Source organism: Dermochelys coriacea, chromosome 7 (assembly GCF_009764565.3).
Source record: "Dermochelys coriacea isolate rDerCor1 chromosome 7, rDerCor1.pri.v4, whole genome shotgun sequence".
Lineage (NCBI taxonomy): Eukaryota > Metazoa > Chordata > Testudines > Dermochelyidae > Dermochelys > Dermochelys coriacea.
The window spans coordinates 67,229,992-67,244,555 of record NC_050074.1 but is presented as its reverse complement, the minus strand read 5'-3'; the positions used below and the strand labels follow the sequence as shown (position 1 = coordinate 67,244,555).

The following is a 14,564-nucleotide window of genomic DNA, read 5'->3' as shown; positions in this document are numbered from 1 at the left end:
GTATATGTTGTGATTCTATCTAAAGTTATAGACTAAGGGCTAGATTTATAAAGGTATATAGGCCCCTAAAGATGAAGATGGGTGACTAGTGGGAATTTCAAAAGCATCTCAGTGCCTAACTCCCAATGATTTCAAGAGAACTTGCCTAAAGTCATACAGCAAGCCAATGGCTGTGTGATTTTGATTACTACGTCTTGGGAAATGCTCACATCCTATCCTAATCTTATAAAAACCTGGAGAGACAAATAGATATAGACAGGCAGACAGGAAAAGAACTCAGATAATCTTCACCCCAGACCAAAAGAAAATTACCTAAATGACAAAATGGGAATTTTCAGAGATGCTGAGCTCAACAGGAGTTTTGAATATTAGCACCTATGAAAATCAAACCACAGGAAGTTTGGAAAGCATTGGGATTTTTAAAAGTTTCACATGCTTTTTGTGTTTATGCAAGGTGCTGCCCCATATTTCTTTAAAACAATAAAAAACCCAAAGTAAATAAAGCATATAGTCTGCCCATGACAAATTTATTTTAAGCATTTAGATTGAAATTCATCTCTGCGCAGAGAGTCTGTATAAGACCTATGAACTTAAACTCTGTTATGAGGGCTTCAAAGTGATATTTTGAGGGCTCAAGAACTTCACAGGGCTGTTTGGGCTTGGTGGTGGCCATCTTGGCTGACACACCAGGGACTGAACTCTGGGGACCTCCAGAGCTAAAAAGCACAAGCAGCTACAGCTTGAGCTAAAGTTCCCTAGGCAGAGCTACTATTTGTGGGCTAAGCACAGAGGTGACCTGCTACACATACTCACCAGGGTATTGTACAGGTTTTCTGCACAGGATGAATTTCATCTGTAGCATAATTGGTATCGTTTGTAAGACAAAAGGAATAAGGAAGCGAGAATACTCACCTCTCCTGGGTATGGTCTCTTCATGCCCTGTATAGGCAAGGACTGGGGGCGTGGACCTGCGTAAGCTTGCTGCGGCATCCTCTGCCCATGGCTGCTGAAGGGGCTTATCCCAGGGGGCCTCGGCTGGCTCATACCCATAGGTGGCCCGCTCATGCTGGAAGGCGTCATTCCGGCTCCCATGGTCGCTGGGTTCATGCTGCCTGGCATAGAAGCAGGGCCGCGAGGGCCAGGTTGATTCATGAACTGGCTGTTGTAAGCCTGAGTTGGACCCATCTGGAAAGAGGAACAAACCTTCAACAGAAGAAAAAAAGAAAAGAAAAGAAAAAAAAAAGAATAAAATGCGACATGCATTTAAAATGGGAGTGGGGAGCTGAACATGTTTGTTGGCAGGGGTTGGGGGTGGGATTATGTCGCATTTTCTTTTTATGGTCTGTAACCTTCTGTGAGGGGTTTTGGGTTTTTTTTGGCATAATAATAATTCAACTGCAATTCTAAAAGCAACAAGAGAGAAAAATAATAGTTTAGTAAGAGAAAAACGGCTTTAATATAAGCAAATAAAAATCCACTGATGTGACCAGTCATCTTCCCCAAGGTAATGGGCCAGGATCCTCAGCTGGTGGAATTCAGCACCCCTTTACTGACTTCAAAGAAGCTTTGCTTATTTACGCCAGCTGAGATTCTGCATGCGCCCCATCCTTAACCCCTATGCTTAGAAACACTACAAAGAATGGAAGCGGTGAGAAAAGCAGCTGCCAGAGATCAAACTCTCATTCCTTTTTCATTAATAGTTAGTACAGGAAATAATTGTGTTGAGCTTAGGGTCACCAAAAATGGATGCTTCAAAATGCTATTCTCACAGATAATACCTTAAAAGGTGGGGTTTTTTTTTTACTGTATTTTGAAAAACTAAACTGAGTAGATCAACATAATTAATTAGAGAAACAGAATAGGCCCTAAAATAAAGCTTTAGAACACTTACCTGTGTGCTAAAGTTTGGGGGAAGGGAAGTACTAATGCATCACATTAGAAGTGGGTATAAAACTTTGCATACCATTTTTTTTTTTAACTAAGTGATGACCTCTTTGAAATACAAATGCACGACTAGTGCAGATAACAGGGATTCAGAAAGATGATGTATTGGCCACTCTATGTCATTAACACATACATACTTATCCATGCTACAAGAGATCGCTTGGTCTCCGTCTCTTGTGCAAACAGACACACAATACAGCTGATACCTGAATATCTCACATACTAAATAGGGGCACTTGCTTCTCTCTAAAGGCAGAAGTCAGAAGGATACAAGTTTGCAAGATCTACTTTCTTACCGGTCCATACTGGTTCATGTCCTTGTTCTGGGTTTCCTGAAGGGCTGCTACAGTGGCTGTGGCTGTAGCTGTTGCTGTGGCGGCAGCAGCTGCAACTGCAGCTGCAGCGGCAGCTGCAGCCGGCTGAGTGAAATCTGCAGGCGGCCTCGTGTGTGGAGGGATCCCCATTCCCGCAGGAGTATTTGGGCCACCAGGGTAACTATCAGGTGAAGAAAGAAAGGAATATTAAAATGGGCCTAGTGTTTTGAGCCTATATTTGGGGCCTCAGTCTGATGTCATTTGGAACAGTTCCAAAACCATGTATAAGTTTCTATTGAAAACAAGCACTCCGACAGAAAGAGAGAACCAGGGATGTAAATGAGGATAGGAGAGCTGCTCTGGCATAGAGGGAAGATAACGTCAGCACTTTTCAATGGAGTTAGAAACTACAGTTTTCAGGAGTTTCTAACTAATTTTTAATACTCTGTTCTACCACGCTGCTGGACTGAGAGGCTGTAAACGAATGTGTGCACTGATTATCCACAATTTAGGGGCAGCATGGACAGTAGCATCCATTGTGAGCTTCCTCCACAATGAGCCATCTATATGCCTCAACAGTGGAATGCATCAGCTTTTCCAGGAGTAGAAAAGGAAATCTGTCCCCACTGAGATCTCAGAAAAGAGGCCGACAGGGGCTATTTGTTATCGACAGTGACTGACAGCTGTCATTTGATGCCTCTTCAGAGTTCTGCAAGAAGCAAGTTGGCTGTGCCTGCATACTTCATGTACTAATCACAAAACTACCACTAAGTAAGTAAGTAAGTAAATAAATAATCTAGAGTACTTCACACCTGTAGATCTCAAAGGTCTTTAAAAAGGTGGGTCAACATTATGCCCATTTTACAGATGAACTGTATTGAAGTACAGAAAGTTTAAGTGAGTGGTACAAATTCATGCAGCGAGACAGTGGCAGAGATGAAAACAGAGGCTAGGTCTTCCAATTTCCAGGATAGTGCTTTTTCACTCTACCATGCTGGTACCCTTTTCGGCAGTAACAATAAAGGAACCCCGAGATTGACTACGCCCAGAGACAGAGCTACACTATCACCAAAGAAATGCATTCAGGAAAAGCATTAGGAGCGTGGGAAGCTTGCATTCTTACTGCCTGTGTTTACCTTTTAACTGCCCACGCCTGTGTTTTGTAGATAACCTGGGCTATTAATTTGGCACATTTCACAAGAACTGCACTTACCCCACAAAAATAAATACATAACTTAAAATTTAAGACCAAAGCCCTGTCCCTCATTCATACAAAGTACTTTATAAATTCCTGCAGTAAGGGGTCTGCCTTTTAGCTTTGCAGGGCTGTACCCTTACTAATATTTGAGGTAATTTCCTCATATAGACTGATGGAAGCTGTACCACCGATACTTCTCACATACTAGCCCTACTGAATGTTAATCATTCCTAGGACCTTGGTTTGTGTCTTGTATTTGTGGAAATTAAAACTTTATTTCTGGTGTTTGTCAGGGGTAATTGATTGACCTAATTTCCAGGTACAGTGATGAATGTCCTGCTCTTTGGGTACCAATTTTTCGAGCAATGGACCCAGTATGCAATTTAGCTAGGCCTGAATAAATAACCACCAAGACTTGGGGTATTTCTAAGCAGTAGCTGGGAGATGTGATTACCAGAGCAAGTAAACATACATGTGCTAGTCCTGCTCAAGCTAATAGCAGCGTGGCTGCAGTGGCCTGAGTATGTACCCAGGAAGTTGGGTGGCTTGCCAGAGCAGCTGCAGCCACGCTGCTATTTTTAGTACACTAGCTTGAGCAGACCTAGCCCACGTATGTCTACCCAAGCTGGGAATCACACCATCCAGCTGGTGTGTAGACTTACCCTTTAAATAAGCAAAGGGAGACTATGACACATCCAGTAGATTGCTATGCAAAGCTACAACACCTTGAACTATTCACATCCAACTGCCATCCCATACAGACTCATCTTACCTCCCACCAAAGCCTCCACTTCCAGGATAGTTGGGTCTCCCGTACATGCCCTGCTGCATATAAGGTTGCGCGGAGCCTGCCTTGGCTGAAAACTGCTGCTGCTGCCCAGCAAACTGAGGGGAATTAATGCCAGGGTTGCTTGTAGTCATCCCAGAAGCCATGGGGTTTCCTGCTGGGTTCATAGGGTTATTGGCATTTGCCATTGGGTTTCCCAGCACCTGTGAGGAGAAATATTCAAAATAAGGAAAAAGCCCTTAAAGCTATGGCTTTAACAATGTTAGTTTGCTACAGACATTCGAGTACAATTAATTAACCTATATACTTGTACTCAAATGAGTCCTGGGTTCATTATGCTATACGCACCTAGGTATGTTAATTTCTTATGAGCTCTCCCTTGCCATTTTCTGATCCCTACCATAAGATTAGTCTCTCACTGAAGCTTCTGAAAAGTTATAATAAGGAACAGCAGACATCACATTTTTTTTATCATGTGGAGAATCCATCTGACTAAGTGAAGAAGCAAGAAACAACTGTGTTATTTGACAATTTGTTGGTCTGCAAGATGACAATTTGATTTAAAGTTTCCCCCACCCCCCAACATAATGTCTTTGATGTAGGACCTCAAAATGACTTACAAATACTCATTAAGCCTCACAACATTACTATAAAGACGTATCTCCATTTTATCGATGACCAAACCAAAGCTATGACTGCACTATGAGCTATGGTGTGATTCTCTTGCCCATGTAATGTGTACTTGTGTTAAGTCTCTTTGAGCTATCATGAGTACAAATAGCAGAATAGCTGCAGTGGAGGCACAGCTGAGCACTGGTTTCAGGCAGGTTTCCACTTGGTATGGATCAGCCGTGCCTCCAGTGCTGCTGCCTGAGCTGCTGTGGCTACAGTACTATCAGTACTAACACTCGAGCTAGGTCGATGAGACTAACACAAGTATGCTCACACGAGATGGGGAATCATACCCGTAGCCCATAGGGTAGACATAGCCTAAGGCATAAAGCGGTTCAGTGACTTGACTAATGTTCTTGGATCCAGCTCCTTTTCAAGTAAAGGGAAGTCTTTCCACTGGCTTGAACATCAGTTGGATGGAGACTTGAGTCCTTGACATAGAGAACTGGTTGGGAATTTGCCATCTGAATGATTTTCCAACAGAAAATGCAGTTTTCACAAAACTGAAATTTTCTGTGGCAAAATTTCAATTTTTCTGAAAAATATCAATTTTCCAATGCAAAAAATTGAAATGACAACTCCCCAGCTATCTGCATGGAAAGTTCATGTCAATTTTGCATTCAAGAGAAAGCAAAATGGACAAGAACATTCCAGTCAGGCAGCCAGAAAATGTAGCTGTAGCTGGGGGAGAAGTAGAGAGCCAGGTGATTGGCCTCTGGCATTTTGTTTGGAAGGTTCTGGTCAATTTCACTTTCTGCCTGCAGGGAAAAAGTGAAATTGACAAGAACTGTCCAGGCTGGCTGCCTGCAAGCTAAAAAATTCCATTTCAGTTCTCCTGAAACAGAATTTTGTGGAAGTCCCTTCCTGTAAAAAGTTTTGCATTTTGGACTTTTCATCACAATATGAGATGACATTTTGTTCAAAAATACAAAATTTTTCATGGGAACAGATTTTCATTTTCTGGACAGTTTTACCCTGGCACTAACCACTTAGCTCTTGCCTCTGTCCCAATGCTTCAGAACATTGCACCAGGCTAAATGAGAAAAGTTTTCCATTAAGGACTCAAGAAAAATGCTATGATAAATATGATAGGTCTGATAATCACCCCTCTCCTGTACAGAAAGCAAGTGATGCTTGCAACTGCCACCAATATAATCTGACACTTCCACCCATGCAGTTAAATGTGTTACCAGCTCAAAATAAGTAAAACCCTAATATGTAGCCATTGTGCTGCCAGAAGAAGAAAATAAGAGGACAAAAATATAGTTTTATGACAGTCCTTTCCCTTCTTTTCTCTATTTTTTTCATTTTACTGACAAACATTTAACTAAAATGCATTGCTCCAGGTACGGCGCATAAAATGAAGCTTACCTGGCTTTGGGAGGTATTAGTCACACCCCATACTGTAGTGACCACTGATAAAGAACCTGGTGGTTGGTTGGTGTTTTGCTGCCAAGGAACAGAGTCATAGGGGAAAGATCCATCACTGTAAAATACAAACACACCAGAGAGTCATGGTTTGGAACAGTTTAAATGAATGATGGTTGGGGAAGCAGGGGTTGATCTCTTAACTGACATAGGCAGATGGAGTAACCTTAACTCTTCTCCAACTCATCAGCTTTATAAGTATCTTAGTATATTTAAGAAGTGGGCAGTTTCTGTTTGGTTACAAGCAGAGCTATCACCACAGCATCAAAGCAGAAGGGAAATTAAGTTAATTCATGACACATAAACCCATGTGGTGATGGATGAAATGAAGAGTTCACCCCTAAAACTCTGCCACCTGCAGAAGTAAAAATAAACTCTCGGCCACAGATTTCAACAAGAACATTAAGCTATCTGGATGTTTGGAGGCATTCATTTTGCAAAAGTCATCCATCTCAAGCTCTTCAACAATCATTGCTTCAGCTGTCTCATTCCAATTCAATTAGGTTTTGAGACTAGACTGCAGCCCCATTGTCTGCAGTTGGAACCAGCATGGCCAGAAGAGCCTTTAAAGGAATAGCAGCCCAACAATAATTTTCAAAAAGTGAATTAAAATCCAGATGGCATCCTACTGCACGATGGATGAGCTGTATGCCAAAAAGTATTAGCTAATCAGTATTCTAGAAAATCAGCTGCTGAAACTAAAAATGCATCCTTTCAGATAACTAAGTGGGGAAGAGCATTGGGTTTTTCCATAAACTAAACAGATACAAGCAAGAAGCCTGTCACATACAAGTCTTGGTGCATACAATACAGAGAAGGAATATGTATATGTATATATGCAATATAATTACTGAATACATCAAACTCAGTTAAATAACCAGAGGTATAAATACAGTATTTTTCCCACATATCTTATTTAACATTATTTGGTTCATGTGTTATTATATATCACTTTTTAAAGTTGATTTAACGTTTATGATTTTTTCCAGGTATATACAAACTATTTAAGGAACACATATATAGTCCTTTTATTTTAAAGAGATACTGGCAAGCGGTTTAGGCCATGAATTCATTTTTAAACTAAATTACAAATCTGACCCTGCAAATGCTTATCTAGCTGTCTAAGGAACTCATACAACTCCCATTACCATAGAATCTGAGTGCCTCAAAATCTTTATCCTGCAAGGCAAGAAAGTACTGTTTTCATTTTCCAGCTGAGACACAGAAGTCTCATGCGGGGGGTCTGTGCTGAACAGGGAATTGAACATGGGTATCCAGTTTTCACTCTAACTATTGGACAATCTTTCCATTCCCTTATGCCTCCGGACTACTCAAGTGAGCTAATATGTATGTACTTGAAGGATCAAAAGATGTAAATATTTTTCTTTTCAAAACTTGGGGTCTGGGATGCCCTTGTGTTAAGTAGTGTGCATGCATGCTCCTTGGTCCCAAAGAGACTACAATCTATTAACAGTAAAAGTAATAATATAAATTACAATTAAGTAAACAACATATATTTTAAAAAGGGGGGGGAAATCTTTAAAACTGTGATTATCCTATGTTTTTAAAAAACTTTCTCCTGGCCAATCTGGAAGTCCACCACCAAATCTACATTTTCTGTCTCATACAGTACATCACAATGTTGCCTCACTGCACAATGTTTCAGCATGATGCAATATTTCAAATACATGCAGCAGCAACATCCCTCCATCAACACTGCAAAAAGCATATACGGCCAGGGATGGGAGATCTTCAGGGTCTGGAAATAGGGGCTGATTTGGACTTCTGTTGTAATGCCTTCCACTTTTTCCCCTCTATCCATGTGATATTTGCCACTTTTACTTCTTTCCTTACTCCTTTTGGTAGATGTCTGCACTGGCCTTCTGTCGTCATCCTAGCATTTGAAGAGAAATCCTCCCCACAACATTGTTCTTGTTGAACAGCACAAGGGTAATTAAGTCTCTTCATTACACCCTGGAGGGCAGTGAGTCAGCTGGAGTCCACTAAAAGAGTATTGACTAATTTAAAACAATGTTAATGAACCACCATATGCTAGGGGTCAGTACTGAGGCTGACCAAGCAGCAGAGGAAGCCATCAAATGAAAAAGAAGAGAAGGAGGGATATTACTTCTTAGGCTATGATGTAGTGATGCTGCAACCATTCAACAACAGTGCGAAGAAGAAAGATATAAAAAAAAGACTTCCTAGCTGCTGACGCATATTGAAGCCAATGGTTAGTCAACGCTGATGTCAAAGAGGTAAGTGAGGCTTTAAGTCTAAATAACTTTTTTAAAATAGTGGGATTCAAAGAACAAACAGACAAATTACACCATGAGTTGGTTTCAGATTTCCATATCAGACCTGGATTCACTTCTCTTCTCGACTCCTCTTCCCGATTGACCCAGGGTCGCAGGTGCCCATGATTCTTCACCACGCTTTCCAGTCCATGTCACAGGTTCATAGGTCTTGGAGTTCCAGTCCTTTTCGCTCGATAGTCTTTCCAACGAACCTTCAGTCTTCCATGTCCTTTCTTATAGTCCTCTTCCTCCTATGTTTTCTTTGCTGGTCATTCTTCTCCCAACCTTATCACACCCAGCCCACCTCGAATGTGCGCTCTTGGCCTATCGCGTAGAGTCCCAAGTCCATCTATCCCCTAATTTCTCCCTGGCACATGCTCTATCCTCCACTTGCCTGCCATTCTCCTCAGTATATTATTTTCTACTACCTGTATCTTCTTTTCTTCCAACTCCATAAGGCCCACTGTTTCCAAACCATAGAGCAGGCAGGGACAAACACATGCAGCATATATCTTTTCTTTCAGTTTGTTACTTAATTGCCAGTCCTGCAGTACTCCTGCCACCTTTTTCACTGCCTCCCACGCACACTGGGTTCTTATTTTCATTTCCCCAGATCTCCCTCTGATGGCACAAAGCATACTTCCCAAGAACACTAATTCTTTCTTACGATTCAGCTTCTCTCCTGAAAGTTCCATCAATAGCTCTTCTTCCACTTCTTCAGTTTTCTTTGTGTTTACGTTCAGAGTACGTCTTCAAACACAGATGCCCACTTTGATACCAATTTATCAATTCCTCTTTGCCGTCAGCAAAAAGGGCTAGATTGTCAACATGCATTAGTTTTCTCTGTCTCTCCACAGGCTCAGTTCTCCTACTAGTTGTCTACATAACTAGGATGAAGTGAAGTGGACTCAGCACACTGCCATGTCTCAATCCCACCATCACCTCTAAATGTTTCAAAATTCCAAGTGCTATTCACCACATTTCCTGACCCTCAATACAATTCATTATCTCCACTTCTTGAAGTCCCCCTGTCATCCATCTCAATGCTCCAAATACCAACTCCTGCAGAACCAAGGCATAGGCTTTCTCAAGATCAATAAATGCAACACAGCAATTACACCCTCTATTTGTCATTCTTTCAAACTTCTGTCTCATTGCAAATATCCTTCCCTTCCTAAAAACATGCTACTCCTCTCCTAAATTTTCCTCCACCTTACCCCTCAAACTTGCCTCCAAAACTCTCTCAAGGAATTTGAGGGTTGACTTAACAAAGTGATGCCCCAATGGGCACTGATATCATTTACATCACCCTTACTCTTCTAAAGAGCCACAATCAATCCTGTTCTCCAGTCTGATATCCTTACTTGATCACAGTAAACACACAGTAATCTACGAAAGCTCTTTACTGCAGTTCTTCCAACTACCTTGCTCATATCAACAATTATGTCATCTTCACTTCAGCTTTACCATTCTTCATCTTATTCAGTGCTGCTTCTACTTCATGTGCAGAGATTGATGTCTTTTTGAAACATCCCCATAATTGCTGACAGTGTTTGTGCTCACAAATCTTTCTTCTCATTTAACAAACTTGGAAAATATCTTTTCCATACCTCTACTACCTCTTTAGACTAAGTCACTGATTTCTTCATCTGTTGTGCTTCATTGTTTCTTTTTTTGCCAACCCAAAACTCAACTTCCTGCCATCATCTTCTTCCAGCTTTCTGTACAAATTCTTCTTCAGCCTCCAATCTTGCCTTAGCAACTTCCTTTTTTCCTGTTTGAATTTTTGATTGTTTCATTATCAAAACCTGCTTCCTCAAACTCTTTGAATAATTCTCTTATTCTTTTTAACTTCTCTAGTACATCACATTCTATCACCACCTTGTTCTCCGAAAGCACGCCATCTTTCTACTCATTCTGCCACATATTATCTCCATGAAAAAATCTTGAAAATTCCTCTGTTTTTCCCCCACTTACTCACTGCCATTGGCAATGCATGAAAGCCTTCACTGACTTTTTGGTAAAACTTTTCCTTTCTCCCCTCCCTTACATAGCTACCAATGCAATTTCTTCCTCAATTTCATCTTCTTTCCTCAGGTTGCAGTCAGATTCCAACTATTAATAATGTATGTTGTTCTGCTACATATTTACTTTATATTTTTAACCATTTTCCTATGTTCTCTTCTTATCAACGTACAGTCTACACAGGCTTTACTTTTTCCACTGTAGTATGTTACCAGGCAGGATTCTCTTTTTTCAATCCATGTAGTCACCACTAATCCAATAAACAAACACCCGTCAATTCACTTCACTCCTTCTGCATTTCTTTTACCAAAGCCAAATTTACCCGCTTCTCCTTCTACTGGGCTCCCTTCACCAAAATTACAGTTAAATCTTCACTGACCACTAACAAATTATTACTCTCAACCACCCCACATCATCATGTCTGACATGGATTGTTAGCTAAATTCGCTATGAGAAGTCACTGCATGAAAACTGAGGTTTACGTGTTGACTTTCAATGATTCACACATGGTTTGTGGCATTTATTTGGAAATATCGTGCGTATGTGTAAATTAAGATTTATTTTAAAAAAAGGTTTACATATCTGACACTAATTTGTTAGTTCGCTTGTTAATGCAAATGTGTGTGTGTGTGTGTGTATTGGACACTCTGTTTACACACCTCCACTTACTGAGAGAAAAGCAATTCACATTGCTTTTTGTGCACGGGGAGGTTTGTTTAGACAATTACTTTATGTTTATAAACTATTTACCTTAATAAAAACAGTCAGTTTAAACATAGCAAATACATTAGCTACAGTATGTAAATGGGAAGCTTTGTCCATGAGATAATAAACATATGAATTACATCGTCAAGGATTTGCAAAAGGTAATCTAACAAAGAATAATAATAAAGATGTATGAAAGATTTTTTGTTAAGTATTTATTTTAGCATAAAGGACAACTACTGATATACAGATGTAATACAAATCTCACAGCAAAGTTAAAGTGAAGGAAGGCGAAAGGACAGAGTAGCTAACCTTTAAAATGTTTCTAGTCCATGCATATGCTGTGATGAACATACTTCTCTTGTTACCTTTTTCCCGTTTTATAGTTCTCTCCCGTTTTATAGTTCTGGGGTTCCCCACAGAGCCCTAAAGGCTGATGGAGACACAACCCACATGTACTTTATAGCACTAGGCATTAGCTTTCCTGAAAAAATTTCACCACTTTCGCTTCAAAGTTAGGCTAAGGTTATGCATAAACCCAGCTATGTCATGCAATTAGGTTCCCAGCAATTTCTTTCCATTGTTTTCCCCTACGTCTGCTCTCTAGTTTTGGTGGAATCTCTGTCATTTGAGGTGTAGGTGCTCTCCTTGGCTTAACTACAGTATCTGCAAAACTGCTAATACATAAAAACAATCCTTTAAATATACTACCTGCACCAGTGATCCTTGGAATGACAGTGATGTGGATAGACAAAGCCATCACAACACTCACTGTCATTTCTCTCATTTCCTTGTCTGTTAGTCACCTACGGACACCTACAGAAACACTTGGGTTGCAGGGAGTGAAATTCCAGAGTTAAAAACTAGACCAACTCTCTTGGCTCCTTTTCACAATCATTTAAATGAAAGCAGTGTGCTCTAGTAGATAGTATACTGGACTGGAACTCAACAGTTTTGGGTTCTATTCCTGGATTTGCTGTTTGACCGTGGACAAGTCACTTTGCCTCTCTGTGCTTTTGTTCTGCCTTTTGGCTGTCTTATAGTTAGATTATAGCTCCTTGGAGCAGAATCTGCCTCTTATTATGTGTATGTATAGTTCATAGCACAATAATGATCTCAACCTTGGTAATGACCCCTGCATGCTATTACTGTAATACAAATTAAATAATAAATATCCTCCCCCCCAAAACCCATAAAACAAAACAAAAACCATTACACCTACAATGGATAAATACAACAAGTCAAGAGTGAGAAAACTAAATAAATCCTCATGCCTCTCTTGTACCAATCAAAGGATTTCTTATTATATGCCTATAAATTTAATAGCTTTTTGACTTTCTACTTTATTTTATGTTTACGCGAGATTCTCTGTAACTGCTATATAAGTTAACTAATGACACATTGCCGGCAGTGAGTCCTCTTAGTCAAGTCACCATTGTAAACTTAGTGTCAATTTATTTCAACGGTTTCTGATTGTAGAAGATACGTTATATTACTACACACACACACACACACTCACACACACTGAATTCCAACATTCTTTAGATTTTTCAGTGTGCTCACCGCATACTGTGGATGTTAGTGTCATTAGGCTTCTCTGCTTCGTTCCTTTTGCCTACATATATGAATAGAATAGTCTTCAATAAAAATGAAATTACAAAACTGGACAGAACTCCATTAATACCTTAGTTTTGATAACAGTAGAAGGCTTCAGAAAGGAACTCAGGTTGTATCTCACCACAGCTCTGAAACTGGAAGTTCCTGGTAACCTTTTTAATATATACTACAGCGAGGCAAAAATTTTCTTCAGAAATTATTTTTGGATGAAGAATGGCTTTTGTAGTGATCAACACAGAAATTCCCATGGAAAATAGCTGATTGTGAGAAAATTTTGGGAACCCCAAACTTGAAAATCAAAATGCTTCTGCTTTTGGCAATCAAAAGCAAAACATTCTCAGGTTTCAGTTTTTCAACAACCCCCTCTCCCCCCCAAAACTTCTGAAGAAAACTTTTGACATTTTCCATTTTGTTGAAATTATTCACAGGAACAAAAACAAACTCCCAAGTAGCTGTAACACACACATGAGGTATGTATACAGTGCACCGTTCATTCAGCAGAAGGCAAAGTACATACCTGCAGAGTCCCCCTAGCACAGGTATAAACAGCATGTAGCTGATGGGGTATGGCTGAGGCAAGGAAAGACACACCTGAAGGGTGTGGGTATGTATGCAAGCACATATCATACATGGTCTCTACTCGCCCAAACCATGTCTTCCTGTCTCCTCTGTAGCAGTGTGGTGTCCTCCTGCCTCCCTCCTTCTGGACCCTTTTCCCGCTACAAGGAAAGATTCCCCGACTAGGGAAAGGATCTGGTCGGGGGAAAGCAATGGAGAAAAGCTTCAGCAGCTCCTTGCCCTGGAGCCTTTCCATGCTGCAGGAAGAGGCTATGCCACAGCCTTTCCTCCCCACAAGGAAAGGCTCCAGCTGCGGGGAGCTGCTGAAGCTTTCCTCCATTGCCAGAGCCTTTCACTGACAGATGTAGCTACACACTACAGTGTGGACACGGCCTGCTTTTCACTGCAGTGTGTAGCTACACATATGCTATATGCCACTGCCAGTTGGGTGCAGTGTAGATGTAGGCCCTCCAACACCCCCATAGATGGAGTGTCCCAATTTGGAGCTTGTTTGGTTTAGTTTAAACTTTTTTTTTTTTTTTAAATAAAGCATTATTATTAACAACATTTTATCAAAAGTTACATGTAGTGAAGTTGTTGCATGTCCTTTTAGGCCATCTTTTATGTGGATTTTAAAAAACACTGCATACCATACATAAACATACAAATACATATTTACATATAAGCATATATAGTCTTAACTTTGAAGACCGATGCATTTGAAGCTTGCCACAATGAATGAGGAGAGTTGTAATCAGATGCCTTTCTGTATGGGGCTGGCCAGACTCTGAATATATTCACGGTAGGGACCAGAATGCAAGCAGTGGCATGGGAATGGGCCTGAGGACCACATACATTTGATTAATTCATTTTTTATTAATGATTTAGGGTTTAGCCTGGGTGGTCCAAGCTAAGGGGACATCCAAATCTAAGGGACATCTAAGGAGTCATTGTAAGGACAACAAATAATATCTCAATTTATGTAATATCCTCCAAAAAATGGTTTTACTTGTGTATAT

General features: G+C 40.4%; 1 protein-coding gene across 36 annotated transcripts in view; it reads right to left on the bottom strand.

Moving 5' to 3' along the window:
* Positions 1-14,564, bottom strand: part of ZMIZ1 (zinc finger MIZ-type containing 1) — a 504,711-nt gene that overhangs the window by 38,713 nt on the left and 451,434 nt on the right. For 23 of the 36 annotated variants that reach the window (XM_043518779.1, XM_038410178.2, XM_038410173.2 and 20 more), the window contains 4 exons: positions 6,287-6,401; positions 4,229-4,446; positions 2,241-2,439; positions 913-1,203 (listed from right to left, as the gene is read on the bottom strand). In XM_043518779.1, coding sequence (XP_043374714.1) covers positions 913-1,203; positions 2,241-2,439; positions 4,229-4,446; positions 6,287-6,401 — 823 coding nt within the window. The remainder of the gene's footprint in view (positions 1-912; positions 1,204-2,240; positions 2,440-4,228; positions 4,447-6,286; positions 6,402-14,564) is intronic. The other 13 variants (XM_043518791.1, XM_043518778.1, XM_043518798.1 and 10 more) reach the window with 1 other exon arrangement.